The 19,486-nt window shown below is 42.5% G+C and overlaps 2 protein-coding genes across 7 annotated transcripts in view; one reads left to right on the plus strand and one right to left on the minus strand.

Moving 5' to 3' along the window:
- Positions 1-261: 261 nt before the first annotated feature.
- Positions 262-7,639, minus strand: LOC114842797 (C-C chemokine receptor type 1-like). Its single transcript, XM_029128684.3, has 5 exons — positions 7,506-7,639; positions 3,837-3,903; positions 2,340-2,523; positions 1,581-1,736; positions 262-1,497 (listed from the first exon to the last, which is right to left on the minus strand). The coding sequence occupies exons 3-5, from the start codon at positions 2,380-2,382 to the stop codon at positions 599-601; spliced, it is 1,098 nt and encodes a 365-aa protein (XP_028984517.1). The 5' UTR covers positions 2,383-2,523; positions 3,837-3,903; positions 7,506-7,639; the 3' UTR covers positions 262-598.
- cobl (cordon-bleu WH2 repeat protein) overlaps positions 7,507-19,486 on the plus strand; it is a 38,068-nt gene continuing 26,088 nt past the window's right edge. For 4 of the 6 annotated variants that reach the window (XM_029128672.3, XM_029128678.3, XM_029128677.3 and 1 more), the window contains exons 1-3: positions 7,571-7,716; positions 15,599-15,793; positions 18,004-18,214. In XM_029128672.3, the coding sequence (XP_028984505.1) occupies positions 7,682-7,716; positions 15,599-15,793; positions 18,004-18,214 (441 nt within the window). In that variant the 5' untranslated portion in view covers positions 7,571-7,681. Of the gene's footprint in view, positions 7,717-14,694; positions 14,939-15,598; positions 15,794-18,003; positions 18,215-19,486 lie in introns of those variants that run through there. The other 2 variants (XM_055503178.1, XM_029128674.3) reach the window with 2 other exon arrangements.

The following is a 19,486-nucleotide window of genomic DNA, read 5'->3' on the forward strand; positions in this document are numbered from 1 at the left end:
AGATAAGATCGGCTGTACGACCACAGATACACAGAAAGGCTGCGGCGCCTCAGTATGATTTGAAAAGCGTGCAGGTTGTGTTGTGGGCCACTGTGGAGTTAGAAAAAACACAACCACATGCAACAACACACACACGTTAGGAAACACTGTAGATGTTTTTCCAAATCGTCAGATTGATGAATTCAGCGAGTGTTAGTTTCACTGTGGAACATTTGACTCATCGAACAACTGTACAAAAACATTTCCCGCAGAGAAAGTGAATAATAATAATAATAAAAAAACCATTTTAATCATCCAACAAATGAAATGAAAAACACATACATATTCCATGGCACAGGTATCAAAACAGGCTGGTGTGAGGCTGTGATATACGTATGTGACACTAGGTCAGTTTCAAAAGGTAAAGCCATAGAATGACATTCAAAATACAATCATGACATCATATAGTTCATGTTGCGGTCAAAACTTAATACCACCGTGGAAAGTGACTCGGGAAGCTCTAATAACGGACGTCGTCTCCACGTGCACACAGAGGCAGTCTACTGAATATGACTGGCATGCGGAAATGAAAAGAGTAAGTACATCCGTGAAAGGTCCTCTACATGGCAACCGTGGTTGTGACGTCAGACGACCGGGACACGATGGAGCTCTTCCTGTAGGAGCTGTCCGACATGTCTCTGGCGGAGGGCAGCAGCACCACGGGCACCCACTTCCTCAGCAGGTGCGCGGCTCGCTTCATGAACTTCTGCCCGACGAAGGCGTATATGATGGGGTTGAGGCAGCAGTGCGTGTACGCGACGGTCTCGGTCACGGTCAGCGCCATGCGCAGGCTGATGTCGGAGCGGCACTGCGTCTGCTGCGTGCGCATGAACTTCATGAGGATGCAGACGTTGTACGGGGCCCAGAACAGGAAGAAGGCGACGACGATGCAGACGATGAGCCTGACCACGCGGTGCTTCTTCGCGCTGCGCATGTTGACCAGCGTGGGGAGGATCCTGCAGTAGCACGCCACCATCACCGTCAGGGGGAGGAGGAGGCCCAGGATGTTGATGGCGAAGGGGATGTACGGGTGCCGCTCCTCCGCGTCCTGGTCGTAGCCGCAGCTCACGCCGCCGGTCTCGTTCGTCACTTTGCTGAAGATCAGCGGCGGCAGAGACGCGCAGACGCTCAGCAGCCACACCACGAGGCTCAGCGCCACGGTCGCGCTCCACGAGCGGTACCTGGCCACGGTGTGCGCGTGCATGATGATCACGTAGCGGTCCAGGGTGACCAGGATCATGAAGAAGGTGCTGCTGAAGAAGCCGATGTAGTGGAAGAAGGACACGAACCGGCACATCGGCGAGCCGAACGTCCACTCGCCGACGACGGAGAAGTGCGCGTAGAACGGCAGCGTGAAGACGAAGAGGAGGTCGGAGACGGCGAGGTTCAAGAGGGAGATGTCCGTCAGGTTGTTCTGGTTGCGGTGCTTCGCCAGCACGCACACCACGAGGCCGTTCCCTGGGGGAGAGGATGACGCGTTACACAGCTGGTCGACACGCACGCACGCACACATACGCTGTCAGAGCGCGCGCGCAACCTACCGATGGAGCCGATGACGAACACCAGGCTGTAGAGAGTGGGCAGGAACACCTGCCCGAAGCTCTGCAGGTCGTCGGTCTCGCAAGGCGAGGGGAATGATATGTTTTCATCATAGTAGGCTCCGTAGTCGATGGTCGTGTACACGGTGGTGTCGTTCTCTGCACACACGGGTTTAAATAACACTGTGTCATCATTTTTGGACTAGTCTCATTCATAATCTTCCAAAAACAAAGCACAGTGAGTTAAAGCCTTATTGCTCCCATTCACAGCTCTACCGACTCAGAGACACCAGCAAGGCGAGTTCATTCTAGGAGATTAGTGCCACCTGCTGGTTTTCTCTGGTAATCTACGCCTGTAGCCATGTCTACGCAAAAATAATTAAATTAAATATCATTCTGACTTAGACAGTAAACATAAAATATATTTAACTTGGAAGTAACCATTACTGTGTTTATTAAAGTAATTTTCATCATCTGCCTAATGGTGTGTAACTCGTATCTGCCAGACACATGTTTGAAGGATATGCCACATCTGGTTTTCTATTTTACAAGGAAAGTAGAACAATAACAAATCTAAAATAAAATAAATATTAATTAATAACTGACCTAAAATATGAAAACATGGCATTCCAATTCAAAATTAATATCTAACAGGAATGCAATAGAACCTACAAGTACTGTAACAAAGTATTTTGTTCTATCGGAAAGTAAACAAAAGCATACAGCAATGTGTAGTAATATTTAAGTTTACAGTTCTCTTACCTGCCAATATGTCAGCTGTCACGTTGTACGGAACATCTGACATGGTGCGAGTTCACTGGTGCCTTTTCCAGACAGGTAATCAGTCGGTGGCGGTACCTCAAGCCTCTGTGTGGCTCTTTAGATTCTAGATGTGATGCCTTCAGGTGAACGGTGATGAACTAGCTCTCTTAACGTTAGCCGTCCCCTGATAATGAATAATGAAACACAAGAGTAGATGTTTGCTTCCTGTACGCCCCAAATGGGAGATCGTTATCAACCACACTTCACACTTCACATAAATAACAACTCAAAAGTAGGCATTTCAAAAATGAAACAGGCACGCTTAAAACAAAAATCTGTTTTTAGTGTCATGACATGAGATTTATACACAGAAACGCGTAAATACGGAGATTTGTACGGATCATATGAAGAATAAACGCTGATATATTTTCTGTCTAATTATAATTTTCCATGTATTCATTCTTCATGGTAAACAAACGATTTTATCACAATCCGATAAACAGTCTTTTGGTTTTACTCACAGTGCAGTTCAACAATTACTGTACAATTACCGTAGAGCGGCTAATGCGATCAGTCAAAGGGTGAAATGTTCAAACTGGAGTTGCGGGAGCACTGAGTCTGTTTTCTCGATAGTCCGAGCCTCTTCTACTGTAGTTTCTGTTAGACCTGCCACATTTGTCTTTTTTTGGTGGTGCTGTCCACCCCTGTTGTCCTCAGGTACAACTCATCATGGGCTTTATCAGTAAAATGCGGGAGTGACCTCATATATATATACATATACATATATATATATATATATATATATATATATATATATATATATATATATATATAGTAGATAGATAGATTGGTAGGTACAGTAGATAGATGGATAGATGGATAGATAAATATGAATCAATTTCAACTGATTCATTGCAAGTGAAGAACATGGCACCTGCAAGCCAGACAACCCCAAAGAGGAAATGGTTTGCATGACACCACTGATTAAAGCTCTGTGCAGCAGCTGCAGGCCGCTCGGTTGCACAGCCTGTGGGTAGTTTGCTCAGTAACTATTCAGACGAGGTGATGACCACTCTATTAACACCTGTGAGCTACCGGTAGGTGTCAGCATCCTGTCTGGCCCCCTCACTGGGATTTCATGTCTCGTGGTATGTTTTTAATTAATAGCTGTTTTAGCAGTAGATGCACCATCGTGGTATATTTTGAATTAATAGCTTTTTTGTCAGTAAGTGCACCCTGACTGTTGTGGCTCTGCTTACTGAAGCCCCTGTGTCCATCTATATATTAGTTAAGTGTCTTAATACCAGCAATATTCACATGCAAACACAACAATGTCTTCAAAAGCACAGAGTAAAGTGAGGGCTGTGTTGTCACAGCTGGCAGCCAGGAAACCGCCAGCATTTTAGTAACGTAGGCAGAGCTTGGATGAGAAGATTTGCCTGTTTATGTTAGAAACAAAATACTGTAAAAACGTATGTGCGCGTGTTTACGTCTTACCCTGGCTGGTCTTCTGGAGAACAATTCTCAATTCCATTGAAAGCAGAAGGGCTTGACTTCTTTATTCCTGAAATTAAAGATAACAACCCAATAAAAGTCAGCGTCTTACAGAAGTGAACCTTCCTGGGCGTCTTTACTTTAACTGGATTTCTGGGTATAAACGTCTGAAGGGAACATTTTTTTTTGCAGGAATTTTTGTTATGGAAACTGGAAAGTGACTCCCACATTCCACAGAGTTTGGTCAGAGCAGGCTACAGTACCATAGCATTTGTTTTATTAGGGGGAAGACGTTTGCTTTGCATTTGTTGTGGATACAACAGCACACAGAATAGGGTTTTGACTGTGTGTGGCATTAATCGATCATTTTTTCACACACACACATTTTATAGATTTCTAATAAATACTCATCACAACAAACAGTGCAGCTTTCTATATCTATGTGACCATTCATATCCTATCTCAGTATATCTGCTGGTTGCAATATGAGTCTATGAGTATTTTATTCTGTCAAACTGGGAGCTTTCGTTGTTGGTGTGGTGAGCTTCGAAAGCCCATTGGCACAAAGGAATGAGGGGAACTTCCTCAGTGTAACTCAGGTCAGGACTCCTCTGCATCAGGGGCTAAAAAGAGCTGGAAGGAGGTTCAGTGCGAAAAAAACAACACTGACTAACTGTTTCCACAGCTTCACCTTCACAACAGCCATAAGTGCTGATCTCAGCACAGCCCTGCAGTGGTTGGATACATTTAAAAATATAATTTAAGGAACTAGATAAAATGTAAATGAAAGGCAGAAAATCATGAAAGGTCCTGAAATTGAAAGAGGAAACTCCCTAGAGTTCTTCTCCCTGTTCCTGTTTGTGAAGCATCTGATGCCTGAAGCCAAAGGGCGCTGTCGCCTTCGAGCTCCTCCTCTCAGTGACTATCTGCTTCATGCCACTGTCCCCTTTCTGAGCAACAGCCCCCCCGCCTGTAGGCTGTTCAGAACCTAGTCTGGGCTCAGAACCACGTTTCAAAGGGCTGCAGGGGTTTCAGCGGGTGCTTTATTTAGAAAGGACGTGGGGGGACAGCATGAGAAACACAGTTTAACCTTTGATTCTCAGTATAGCCACACACACACACACACACACACACACACACACACACACACACACACACACACACACACACTTATCAAGATTTTCACATCCATGGTTTTATTCAACTTTGTAGCTCATCAGATCAAAATTTGTGATTAAAACTGTAGTTCTGCTTTAATATAGACACCTGCTTCCTCCTTATGCTCACATTCTCATGTCGTTTACTGTTGCACAAGCAAATACAGTGGATGTTCTCTGTTGTCAAAAAAAAAAAGACAGATAACAAGGTGAGAACGTCCTGTCATTCATCAGTCCAGCAGTCACATCGTCCTAGTGTCTAATGCGATGAAAACCAAGCGAACGCGCTGGAAGCAAACCGATCTGCACACTGGAAGAGGCTCAGATACAGTAACGGGAGAAAGGTCTTTATCTGGGACGATGACACTGGACCAGGACATGATGAATCTCACGCTCCTCTTGTACATGTTGCAAAACTCAAAACCCACTGGGGTTTGTCTTGCCATCGTTATCAACTTGTACCAATGTTCTAAGAACAAGCGACGATCCGGGAACAAACAATCATCATGACATGGTGGAATTTGCACACGTGTGTCAGACTCTGCTCTCGGGTGTGAGAACATTAAGCAAAGCGCACCTCAAACAACCGAGACACCGCGCAGCCCAGTTAAAATCGGCACAGGTTCAGGCAAATGGGCCAGTTCATCTATACTAGGCTGCCGACGTGACGCAAACTGCAGCTGGTTTACCAAACCAGTCATGCGTGTGCTATGATAACGTGCAGATTAGGCTCCTGGTGAGATGGAAATCTGCCTGCTGCCCTCTGATGTGGACGCGGCTTTGTCACATACGTAAAGCGGTTATCAAAGCGCACTGTTCAGTGAATCTAATCTGCCTAATCTGACATGCCGATGTTGCAGAAGAATCCAGATTTAACAGGAGCCCCAGAAATGTAGATTTTGTCCCCTGCGGCCGATAGGGAAACACCGACGGTGAGCATTTTATTATCAGCTTCTGTTCCTGATTCTAATTTGCCATGTGCAGCAAAGGGAGATTCGGTTTGATTGTCATCACCAGTCAGCATCATACATGTGTAGTCCTCTGCCCTAGTCCACCGTCTTACCATTTTGTCTTCTGCCTATTATGTTTTACAATGATCTTCAGGCTGTGGCACATTTAGAACATTTAGGACGCCAGGTACAGTATTTGGTTTACAGTATGCTGTGAATATCGCCTCGTGCCGAGGTGTTACCAGTGTTACTAGCTGAACATCTATGCCCTTATTTTCTCCTGTAATGATGTTAGGGGGACATGCCCTCACATGGATTAAACAGCAGCATGTCAGATGGCCCTTAGCGATACACATAACAGAAATAAAAGGTGTTGTTTCCTGTGATGTGCACCTAACTCTGAGATCCATATCAGGCCAAAGTTGATCAGTTTGCAAACATATTTATTTATATATATATATATATATATATATATATATATATATATATATATATATATATATATATATATATATATATATATATATATTTTGTGTATTTATTCTTCGCTTAATTGTAAAACAAGTAAAAATAATATATGCATATATGTATATATGGGGCTAGACCAACTAAGTATGGACATATCAACGCAAAGTTTACGGAGGCGAGTAGAATCTTAGTGGTCTGTGAGCGCCCTCTTGTGGTGAATCGTGATATCGTGTTTGTGTGCTCAAAGCGCGAAGCATGCCGGGACATTGAGGCGAAAAAGGAAAAAAGATATAAATTCCTATCCTAACATTTTAAAGGAGCATTGCATGCATGTGGTAGCCAAGTAGTAAGTGGTACTAATATTACATTGGGTGAATGTCTCAGTCAAGTATTATAATTCGTATTACTGTCGTTGAGTTTGTGGTGCGCTCGGTGTTTCACGCTGCCGCTCTCCATCTGGCGCTCACTGAACTCCAATGAGGATCGTCAGACAGGAGCTCTCAGCTCTGCTGACGAACGCGACCTTGATAGAGTTGCGTCAAGTTGCAATAACAAACCGGAAACCATGGCATAATGCCTTCATAATAATAGCGTGGAGCTTCTATAAAGTTTAAGTTTTTACTTTGTACCCCTGATTTTAAGGTCGGAGTCTGCTTCATAAAACTCCTCTTTCAACAAGTGGCCAAATATTCACAGTAAAACACGTCAGACGGGAAACGAAAGGACGACAGTGAAAACGACCATTTTTGTCTGCGTGGGTGTCGTCTTACTTTGAAAGGTCATTTAGGAAGTTCTCTTTACTATTCCGTTAAGGGGATAACACTCCAGTAGGAATCAAGTGGGGGAGACACGGAGATTATATCAAGTGGATTTGAAGTAAAAGAGTTCGTGGGAGTGACGGCATGAGTTAATCTGAGCCAAAAGAACTTCGGTTAAGTAACACAGAGCATGGGCCGAACCTGGCGGCCTGGTTCGCGGTCAGTCTGTGCGGGCACTTGGCGGTGTTTGTAACGTCACCTCAGGTTACCGAGTTGTCACCGCGCTCTGTCACTTGTTTGGACCCGTCGCCGTGAATGAGCGGTGCCTTCAGTTCTTACGGGAAAACGCGCCGCTCACCGGCTCCGAACTCGACGCCGACGTAACACGGTTGAACGCGCCGGCGAACAGGTGGCACCGCAATGAGGAGCCGCCGCGTGTAGGAGCCGCAGCGCCGCGAGCGAGAGCCGCCGCCGCCGCCGCCGCCGCCTGAAGTTGAAGCGGCGCAATCACGGCGATGAGCGAGTCCTCGTCCGCCAAGCCGCCGGTGGGGTGAGTTACCGCAGTCCGCCCTTAATACAGTACAAACTGAACCATTAATGTGACTGTGCTGTGCGTACCTGTGATGGACGGTTTATTCAATTAGCAAATGAGGAAAAGTCTTTACTTAAAGAATAAATAAACTAGTCCGGCTAGTAAAACCAATGAAGCTAACGGTACGAGCACTATACGCATTTACTAGTGGACACTGGTTATTTTATTATATAAAACGTGTACTGATTTATAATTTAAAAAAGATAATAATAATAAAAATCATAGCTAGTGAATGTGTTTGTGACTCATTTACTGTACCATATCGTCACCACCGCAGCCGTTCGCAGCACGTGCGCGCCGGACTGCGGTGACGGCCCACACTTTTCCAGACTTTTCCAGCTTCCCGTTCACCTACAGTCCCTCTACCGCTCGGGAATAATGGGTATAATCGGTACAGTAGATCCTGGGAGCGGGTGGCCAGATGAGAGAAAGGGACCAGGCTCACACATCAACAACAACAACAACAACAACAACAACATCAGCACCACCACACACAGCTGTGGGCGCCGTCTACTGTGTGCCCCTAATTGTAGGATGTGGCTGGAAGCTGCACTTAGAATCTCTTTGGTGTTTTCATCACATGGCCTGAACCCGAGTTCCATCCTTTTACCACACACGTACTGTACTGTACTGGACCAAACAGGGCTTCCAAAAAGGCCCTGTCACATGATATTTTTAGGGATCTTGTTTAAATGTTCCCTGCTAATTAGGCACTTCTTAATGTTATTACAGACAGTTATGCATTTCCTGTGGTAATAGATCAACACAAGTCAAGATATTTGCTGTAAAAGTTCTAAACCATATGTTATTAATGTTTTTTTTTTTTTATGAAAAGTACAGCACATCTTTATTACATGTTGCTATGTATATACATCACCTAGCTACTTCGACACACACCCATATATTGTCTCTGACATTAAACTAAATATTTGAATGCCATGGTTAGTCTGACATCAGTAATTATGTGTTGCTTAGTTGTACTGGAGTCAGTGGCTAAATGCTGCTGAGCAAGTGAGTCACTCGGCGTCGTAATTGTTGTTTAGCCTGGGATTTCTGCGTCCGAGGCGTCGAGCCTGTTGCGTGTACAAGATGTGTCATGCATTAATGCTGTAGGTTTGACTGAACCCCTCCATCTGTAGTGCAGGTGTGTGGTGAAGGCCCCACAGCAGCACAGCGCAGGCATGCGATACTGTTTAGATTACTGATGAAGTGGAGTGAGGTTTGGTGTGCGTTTCCTCTCTTAATTCAAGTAAAGGCCCCTTTCAAACACTTTCAATCCAACATTTCTGTCCCTTTAGGTTACCATGACAACCTCCTTTGTGTTGCGATGCTTCTTTCGTCATCGCACAGGGAGCAGTTACTTTACTACGTTGTACAGTCGTGCATAAAACCAGCCAATAAACTACCATACCCTGACATTCACAGGGACAAACACTCGCTCACAGGCCAAAAGACCAAAGTGAGGAAGGAAGAGGAACTCTTACAAAGGGAGTAAGACTGAGTAGTGGGTGTGTGAGTGTGTGTGTAAAATGTGGGAAGTGTTTGAGATAATTATTTATCTAATCATAATCATTATAATAGATGCTTGGAACACATTTTCAGGTCTCCGTGGTCTTGGTGTGAGTTGAAGCATATGAGTTGCATCTTGATTGGCGTAGCAGTTTGTTAAGGCTGATACATTGCTAATTAGCACGCTGGTGTTTTCCTCTGCATGTCTGGGCCTGTGTGCTTATTTGTGTTTAGTGCGCTTTAGCCCAGCAGCCTCCGATTAGAGTGTTTTTTTTTGCGTGTTGAAGTTTTACTGTTCATCCCCACTGAAGAGGTTTCACTGTTAGAGGTTTATTAGACCTTTTCTTCATTTCAGTCTGTGCTTTGTGTACATGCAGGCCTGTGTGACATCAGACGCTTGTGAGTTTACTTTGGTCACATGGATTAGTAGCCCGGCATCAACCACCCACAGCCCTGCTTTTTAAACATCTAATGCCGCACGGAGTCTTGCATTTCTCTAGAATTTTACTAAACATAACTTGCGATGTGCAACACACCCAAAAGACAGAGCTTCTGTTTATACATTTCTATTTGTGGTGTCACAGATTTCATATGCACGCGATAGTTGTACTAGCTCTGCAGTAGTTGTTGTTTTATTTGTTGAGAAACATCAGCAGGAAAACTGGACAGATTTTACAATTCAATCAAACAAATCAATTTGTTTATCATTTAGTAGAAACCCTGGGATAATAGATGTTTGCACAATACTGTCCTGCACAGTATATACCGGGAGATTACTGTAACAGCTGCTGCCATCTTCAGTGTGAGAGCCTCTTATTTGAAGCTAGGGCCAGACAGGGATGGTAAAATACTATTATTCCTCAGTGTCTTTTTAGTGCCTCACATGGTCTCACATGATGGGAACATTTTAGGCAGATGCAGACGCATCCTACCCAAGCTACACACCCTTCAGCAACTACCCTATTTAGAAGTTTAAGGTCTGTGTGGTCAGCCACCAGCTCAGCACTGCTGACTAAGGGAGTTCCCTCTTATTGTCTTGTGCTGGAAAGCCGTGCTGCTCCTTCTTTTAGCAAAGAGGAAAATGTCTCAGTGGTATGGTCACATCTGGATGCTGGTTATTTTTTAGGATGGGTTAAATATAATTCTTGTGAAATATGAGCGGCGAGAGAGTACAGTATGTGGTGTTGGCAGGGGATCGCACGTATCCACTAATGTCTGCATCCATTTCTCAGGCCATCTGTTTTCTCAAATAGAAAGGGTGTGTGTCTGTAAGTGCTTCCAATAGTTACATTCGCAGAGTAGAAGCTTGGCCAAAGTACACGCTGATTAAACCTGCAAGATCACAAGCATTGCCTAATTTGTAAGTATATTAAGCAGTGCTGTTGTGGTGGAACTTTGCTAAGTAAGTGTTTTGTTCCAAATCCTGAACACACGTCTTTATCAAATGTTTGCAATGTGTCCCTACAGTACAGCAATAAAGGTATAGGTCAAGTCATCTCACTGTGGTTCGTGGACTAGCTGTGTTTTTAGTACTGTTAGGTCCAACTATGTTATTATTATATGCTATATTATTATTTTGTCCCTTGTGAAGGAAACACTAACAGGCACCTCTATTAAGAAGCCACTGTCTGTGTTTAGCCTCTACACCAGCGTCTCCGCATGCAGCTGTTATGGACTACTCAGGTTTATTTCTGGAAGACTGTCATATGTTAGTCACTGTGGTATGTGGATTTGTGATAGAGGATGACACTCAGATTGTGTGTGTACTGGCAGATACAGTATGCACACACACTCCTCTAACATCAGCTGATTCGCTGTCGTCTCACCTGATAAGGTGAGGTTTGCCTAGTTTTTAACCTTTACCACTTTACACTCCTATTTCATTGGAGGAAATGGAGGTTTAACCACATGGTGTCACAATGTTTAGAAAGTTATTACAAAATAAGCAACAGCAACATTCCTGTTAAGTGATTCCTATCCTACTGTAATTATTTGTGTTATTTCCAAATTGTGATTCCGGTTCCGGTGATTCTAGGTTGGACTCTTAAGATACTGTAAAGTATACAGTTACAATATCTGTAACACACATATTGTTCCTCCTGTTTTTACTGCAGGAGTCTTCCTAGATTTACAGGAAGAGTGTAGGCAGAAGGAAATAAACTAATTATAATGCTTGTACATTCCATGTTTCATTGCTTTCTTATCAGACGTTGATCTCCACCCATCGACCCTTCGTTGTTCTCTGCTCTACTCTTTCTTGTGTTAATAAATCACAGTGGTAATATTGCCCCTGGCTACAGTATTTGAGGGTGTTACTGTTGTCCTGGAAAATATTGTGCTGTTACGGCGTGCCTGTGTCTCACTGGTCAAGTGGATAAGATGACTATTGGTACATGTTTCAAGTGTTGTGACTGCTGTGACACAGAGTCACAGAACCATGACTGTGACTGAGCCGACTTACGAGTATCCTGAACGCATTCTGGACGTGAAACCTTTTAAATGATTGTAAAGTAGACACGTCCTAATGAATCCCAGTGAGTAATAATTCTTTAAACGCCTCAGGTGTAATGGAAATTTCTTTGAAATCTCTGGGGTTATTATGTGACTCTGCACTGCTCTGATAGAGATTATGCTCCAGGCTGATAGCTTCACAACCACTTGATGCAGAACTATATATATATATATATATATATATATATATATATATATATATAAAGAAGAACTGATAAGATATTACTGACTACTATTTATTTTTTTTGTGTCTTTGAGATAGAGCACGTTGAATGCCTGACCTCACCAGACAACATATTTTATTGCTGACTACCTATAGTTTAGAGTGGTCGTCTGTGTTTCTGTGTCGGCCCAGTGACAGACTGGTGACCTGCCTCTTGCTGTACCAACCTTCACTCTTTTCTGTCGTCACTTTCCACTTATCCCCACTGGTTGAAGCAGACGGTTGCTCAGCCAGAGACTAGTTCAACTGGAGATTTCTTTTGTTAAAAGGGTTTGAGGAGAATTTTTCCTCTTCACTGTTGCCCAGTGCTGCTCAAGTGGCATTTGTTGTTTTTTCTACATCTAGTTTACATTGAATTCATTGTTTTGCTGTGGAGGGGCAATGCTGTATCAGTTGGTCGCCTTTAAATATGAATCCAGAATATGATTATTACTTTGCCTTGCAGCCCGGTTTTGGTACGTGACCCAGTAATATGAGAATCGTAGCATATGCTGAACGGTGTGCCTACTAACGGCAAACAAATGTTTTCCTGGGCCCGTGTATCTCTAATATTTACTTTGACACCAGAAAGTCCTTGTTCTTTTCTTATCTTGTGTTATTCTCCACTTTTGTTTCTGTTTTCTGGATCACTCAACCTCGGTGTGTGCGCCTCCAGAACCCACAGCTGCAACTAAAATTAGGTCTGATCTCTTGCTAAGTGGTGTACAAATATAGGTTGTCATGGAGACACCATGACACCCAAGAGGTATGCTGACTGGGTAGCAGGATATTGTATGTGCATGTGTAGTCTGTAAGGGTGTGGCTGACGTTCCAGGATGTCTATCATTAGTGTTGTGACCAGTGCTCAAGAGGAGCTGAGAGAGAGGACTGGCTTCCCTTTTATTGTTCATGTACTGCAAGTGCAGGAGGTGGTAGTGATGTGTTGAAGTGGCACTTCAGGATAAAACCTGCTCACTTTGTTGTACTCTGCGTTCATCTGTTCATTAGATAATTCCATATTTTCTTCCCAAAGTAAAGTAACATACAGTAACTGTATTTCTTCTCACCAATTCTCCCGAGACTTTCCTGTTGCAAGTCTCAAACACCAGGCTGAGGCCTGGAAAGGCCTTGTCTGTCCACATGCTGAACGAATTGTCCTGCAATTCACATTGTACAGTGTTTATAATATTAAAATGAACGAAATTGATTTATTACATCTAACATCATGAAATGCTGCAGAGCTTTGGTGCGTCTCTGGTTCGTTCTGTCAGGGTGAATGTAGGTCAGTTGCCGCTGGGCTTTTGGACAGTTCTTCATTCTCACTTTGTTGTCTTCAGTGAGGATAGTAACTCATTGTTTCACACTCTCTCCATTGTTTTACAGAGAACAGACATTCATGCGGTGGCAGGTCCATACCTAAAGCTATATCTAATAGAGTAAGGCTGTGTGACTGACTTACCTTATGAATGTTTGGGGCTCATGCGTAACTGACTTTGATGTTTGGAGTGGGTTAGTCAGCATGTATTGCTTTTGTTCTCCTGCCCGACTTGAAACACTGCAACTTAACTCTTTATGCTACATCTGTACAGTAGTAAATAGCAGATTGAATGGAATAACAATTAACTATTGCCCATATATTTAATTAGTTTTTTTATTGTAGTAGACATCGGAAAAATGTGCACACCTTTTAAAACATACAGTCAAACGTATGCCCCCGACCATCAATTTGACCCTCGTAGTACTGTCAATTACCATATTGTTCCCTGTTCAGTTATACTGTAGGTTCCTTGCTCTGAATGATTTAGGCACATGTGAGTCTTTGACAGTGATCTCACCGTCTGTTTCTTTTCATCATAGAACCGTTCATCTGAGTGTCATTAACTCCTTAGAAAAACAGATTGAGGTTAGGGAAAGAATTATGTCCTTGTTAATGCTGTTTAGTCAAGTGAAATGAACTGAGTGGTCCTGAATGCTCCATTAGTGACCTTCTCGTGTGTGTGTGTGTGTGTGTGTGTGTGTGTGTGTGTGTGTGTGTGTGTGTGTGTGTGTGTGTGTGTGTGTGTGTGTGTGTGTGTGTGTGTGTGTGTGTGTGTGTGTGTGTGTGTGTGTGTGTGTGTGTGTGTGTGTGTGTGTGTGTGTGTAAAAAAAAGTCCCTGGAGCAACTCAGCACTTACAGTTCTGCCCTCTTGTGCCGGAGCTCGGTTTCCTGCTCTTGGTTCCCTGCTTCTTCATTACGCTCCCTCTCACTCTGTTTAAGCCTGCTAATTCTAACTTTGTGGGAGACGAGGCCTCTCCTGAAGGTGTCTTTGTGTGTCTGAGACAGGGAAAGAGAGAGGGGGAGAGTGAAATGTTACTGTAAGACAAACGCTATGCAAAAAAGAGAGAAGGATACTAGCTTTTAAGTCTAAGACTGGAAGAGGCAACAAAAACATAGAAACATGAAAAAAATCATGTTTTTAACAAAAAAAAATCTTTATGCATGTCTAAATAAATACATTTTATGGCTGTATGTTTAGTCTAAACACCTTGCAGGTAATGATAAAAAATCATATTTATTTCATCCCTGATTACATTGTTCTCTCATTCCCATGACTGTTCATTGAAAACGACATTCAGCATATGGGTATGGACATTACATAATGGGTAAATGATACAATGAGCCCTGTGGTTTGAGTTTGTTGATATCTGACAAATACGTTAATGGTTAACTCTCACTGGGTTAGAGTCCGCACTCTGTTCTATGTTCACGTGCATCCTCCTTTGCTGTTGCTGCATTTGCATTTCCACATTTGGACATGAATACCATGTATGATACTAGACAGCACTGAACTACACTGCACGCTTGTGTGAATGAGTCAAGTCTACTGAACTGGGTTTATCAAGGCTCGATCTATACGTACCACTCTTGGAAAACCAGGACCATCGAAGTGAGGTTTTAAATTTTTTCTTAATCTTGAGGTAATATTTGTGTTGTTAAATAAAGGTAGTCCGTGTTGAAATGTGTTGCATAAAATGGCTATTTGTCTCTAATCAGCCCTGCCGGTCAGGCTAACTCGAGGTTACAGTATGCTGAGTGGAGAATCAATGCAAAAACATGACCCCATTGGCATGTCTAATGTCTCCACACGTATGAGCTGTGCTTTGATTGTGGATTTATTTTATCTGTTTACATAATTATTTAGATAATGCACCTGAAAAGAACCACAAGACTCCATGATCTGCGTGGAATGTTTTTTATGCTGTGGCTCTACATTGATAAAACTGTAATTCCATCAAGTCTTAGTCACTCAGTAAACATAGCGTTGCTGCAAATGATTATTACTGTATTTAGAGAAACAGATGGTATAAATATCTTGACTAGGCTGAATCATCTCGACAGCTAAAAGGGTCACCTCAGCATCATATCATTAGACTGTCTCGTCATCCAAATGTGATGATAATCAGAAACAGGCAACCCTGTTATTTAGATGACTCTTGTGATGGTGACACTGTGTTATTTGTATTAGACAGTGGTGTGTAAGACTGGATTTCAGAAAAACAATAATTACTCAGTTAACATAGGGAAATACTACTAGTAGAAATAATAACAATGTCCTTTTTTACATCTTGCATCGCCAGGAAGAGGATGAAGGGCCGTGCCCCTCCTCCACCTCAGGCCCCTCAACCTGCGCCTCGCCATATCTTTAGGAACACAGCGCCCGACAGGGAAGGGAAATCAGGGGTGGACTCCAAGGAGAACATGCTGAGGCCCACGGTGGATCTACAGCTCACTCTGCCACAGGGAAACCAGATTTCTGTTACTGAGGATGGAAGGTGAGATGACACGTGATGACACAATCGTCCACGATAAGACATATTTACTCATAGAGCTGTTTAATATACTTTCTGATATATGGCTCTGCAAAATGAATTACATGGTTATTCTCTAACACTACTAACAACACTATTGTTGTACTGTATATAATTCTGTCAATATGATGATGTTTTTGACTTTATGTTGTCATTATAAGACTAACAGTGTGGGACCTGTTTGTCACTTCTGTGGCTGTGCTTGTGGGGCCTTGTCAAGGGTTCCCATTCCCAGTCTCAGCACAGGCTTTGTCTGACAGAGCCAACAGATGAATGCTGACCTAGTAAAGCACTCTCTCACTAATGAGCATCTCCTTTAGGGCAGTTCTTTTAATAATCATGTGATACTCCTCACTGGCAACAGAAAATAAAGTTGTTTTTTTTTCAAAGTGTGTGAGACCTGAGCAAGAAACATTCAACTCTTAAATATGCAAAGTTGTTTACTTTTCATATATATTAAAAATCAAATGTTGAAATCCCCTTTTCTCAAAAGTATAGCTGATGGACTTCATATTGTGGTTCTCTTCTGTATCTCTATCACACTTTGATGGGTTGCGTTACCCTGGAGATACGCCTGGAACGTGGAAATTTGCCTAAGCAGCGTGACTTGATTTGACACCGTATCTGTGTACAGCATAGTAAAGTTCACCCCACATATCAGCACAGATACTAAGACTGCTACTGGGGTGTTTGATTGCTCTCACGGTACCTTGGTTACTTGTCTGTCATTATACTTTGAATTAGTATTAGTTATTAAGTATACAGTACTACCCAACATTAAACAGGAAAACTTCTGCCAAGATGTTACAGTTTAATCTACAGCACATCACAGTGGTGCAAAAAGTGAAGGTCTGGATAGTTTTTGGAAGTGAGTGAATTATCCCTGCATGTTAAGGGGACATGTCAATTTAAACAGTTTTTACTGTTGAGTGGGTGAATGGGAAGCAACATTGTAAAGTGCTTCGGGTACAAGTAAGGATATTATTTTATTACGTGTCAGATATCTAAAATCTTTATTACCCAACATTTCTGGGCAATAATTGTTTACGTCACACCTTAGCTGTGGGTGTGCTGGAGCTGCAGTTCACCTTTAGACACTTCATAGCAATGACTTCATTTTCTGATTGCGCACTGTGATGATTCACGTGTTATTATGTAAAATATTAGCTTGAGTAGGTGTTATATTAAATATCAGGAAACAGTGTTGTCATTTCTATAATGCTTTATTCTCCTACATGTATGTATTCATGTATTATGGTTCTGCCACTGATTCTGCAACATTTGCATATACCGTACCCAGCTTAATATATAAACCCAGCAGTTACTATTGTACAACCATTGTAGTCGTTGAGAAAGACCTGAACTGCATACACGCTTCTGTTATGACGCTGTCCCAAATAAGATGTAATGCACTATGCAGTGTCATAATAGAAACACTGAATTGGCTGCTAAAGATGCTTAGTTATGACCTATTGTCTTATATTAAAGTGCCAACTAAAACTTGATCTTGCTAAGCACATATTCCAGGACACATGGTGATGGATTTCAGATTTTAGTAGTAGACCGTGTCCGTGTGGTAGTGATTATCAGTGACATCCTTTTGTAGTGGCATCTCCCATGTCTGTCACTCGATCTGGCTGTTCACAGAAAACACTGGAGGCTCTGTCGTGGTTTTTGTCTCTTTGGACGGACATTCAGTTGTGTAGGGCTCCTCATTGGTTCAACTTCATACCTGAAGGCAGACTTATCTAATAAAACGTGAATAGAAGTGCAATAGTTTGTCATACAGTATCAACCATTGCAGTGACGTTACTCATTACTTTCTTGCACTGCACACTTTTTGACAGTTTCTACTGTTGTCTCTAGATTAACAGTCTACATATCTACAACACACAGGCACAAAGTCAGTACAGCCTCCTTTTGTCATTAAACAACTATGTGTGCTTACAGTATGTGGTAACTGAGGAGACCTGTTTCTGGAGTTTGGGAGATAAATATAGATGTCAGTAGCTAGGCTTTGTAGGCTTTGTAACAATATCTATCTCTTTTCTCTTGCTTTCTCCTTCCTGTGCTTCGCTCTTCCAAACTCCCTCCCTCCCCTCCTCTCTCCTCGCTGCCCTGTCTTTCACTTTCTCCCTGTTCACCCCTCTTCATTCTCTTTCGCCCTCTCTCAGTAAGGCGCTGATGGACCTGCTGGTTGAGTTGTGTAGCCGCTACCACTTGAATCCAGCATTGCACACCCTGGAGCTGCTGTCGGCCGAGGGCCACCCTTTGGGGTTCAAGCCCAACGTTCTTCTGGGCTCCCTCAACGTGGCCTGTGTTCTTATTAAAGAGAAGGTTTTTGAGGATAAAGTGGTTCGCAGACCTGCCCCTAAAGTGCCAGAGGTGAGTCACAGTGTGGTAAATAATACATTTAATACAATTTTCACTTCCTAAAAACGTGTGTTATTATACTGGAACCAGGACTGTTATAACATGTCTACCTGAAGCAAAGCAGGAAAATGTCAGCGATAAAGCTTTTCTCTTAATCAACTAGACAGACAGCTGGACAGACAATTTGTCCTGTATTCAAAGCTCCTAACCCTAAAGCCATGTGTTATATTGATTCCTTGCGTCTCTACCTCTCACTTCTGGCTGCTGGCAGAAAGCAAGGCAAGTGAAACCTTTCAGAGCACATGCTAAGGTAGGAAGCTGGTTGGAATTAAACTGGTTTATTATGACCCTGGAGTCAGTTCTCGGACATTGGTTTGGAGTCTGTGTGACTTATATTCAGTATGTCTCTTTATCATCAGCTTGTTTGAACTTTTTATTAGTCTTTTTCTTTCTTCCCTTTTCTCTTCTCTCCTCCTACACTTTGAATATTTGATGAGTGCCTTACCTTTAGTTACCATGCATTATTTCTCTGCTCTTCTCAGGGCTCACTGACTGCTCTCTCCCTATGACCCAATCTGGCTTTAGGCCAGAGACTTAACGCTGTTTCAGACGTGTCCATCAATCATGCAATCATATTTTTTCTTTGCTCCTATTGTACAATCAGTCCCAACAGTTGAAAGGGAAAATTTGATATACAGTACTTTGTATTCAGCTGTCACTTAGATGCAGCCTAATAAAACCACACTGTAATAAAACCTTCCTGCAAGAGAGTTATAATGTGTAAATTGTTAGCTGAAATCAGCCTTTTATTGGATTATGACTAATAAAAGCTGGACAGAAATAACAAACACAGTGAATTAACAGCACCTTATTCTAGGAACTACAATCTTGTAATGTGATAATCCTGTAAAGTTCTATTCTTTCAAATTGATATAGTTGAGTGAAGTAAATGACTTTTTTATCAACACCATTTTTGACTGAAACTGTATTTACAAAACCATTCGACTGGGGCAAAGGTCTACTCTCAGATGTGTTTATTGGTCAGACAATTACCTAATTATTTAATTCAATGTTATGTATATAGTTAAATATACAGTTAAATATGTGCTGTTAACTGAATGTCATATTAATTAAAATGCTTCAATGAGCCCCTGCCCTGAATAGCCGTTATAAATTCTGCTGAGAGGCCTTCACAGAGTGACATGTCTAGTTGAATATATGAGGGACTGACAACCAAACACACATACAAATCAAGTGTCATTCTCTATGCCTACACAGATGCAC

The sequence above is a fragment of the Betta splendens genome, chromosome 16, assembly GCF_900634795.4.
Source record: "Betta splendens chromosome 16, fBetSpl5.4, whole genome shotgun sequence".
In the NCBI taxonomy this organism is placed as follows: Eukaryota; Metazoa; Chordata; class Actinopteri; order Anabantiformes; family Osphronemidae; genus Betta; species Betta splendens.

Bases quoted from the DNA above. Each gene is read 5' to 3' on its own strand.
- LOC114842797 (XM_029128684.3), bottom strand. From the start codon at position 2,382: ATGTCAGATGTTCCGTACAACGTGACAGCTGACATATTGGCAG. The intron at 1,737-2,339 runs GTAAGAGAACTG...CCGTGTGTGCAG, and splicing joins GACAGCTGACATATTGGCAG to AGAACGACACCACCGTGTAC. The intron at 1,498-1,580 runs GTAGGTTGCGCG...CCTCTCCCCCAG, and splicing joins GTTCGTCATCGGCTCCATCG to GGAACGGCCTCGTGGTGTGC.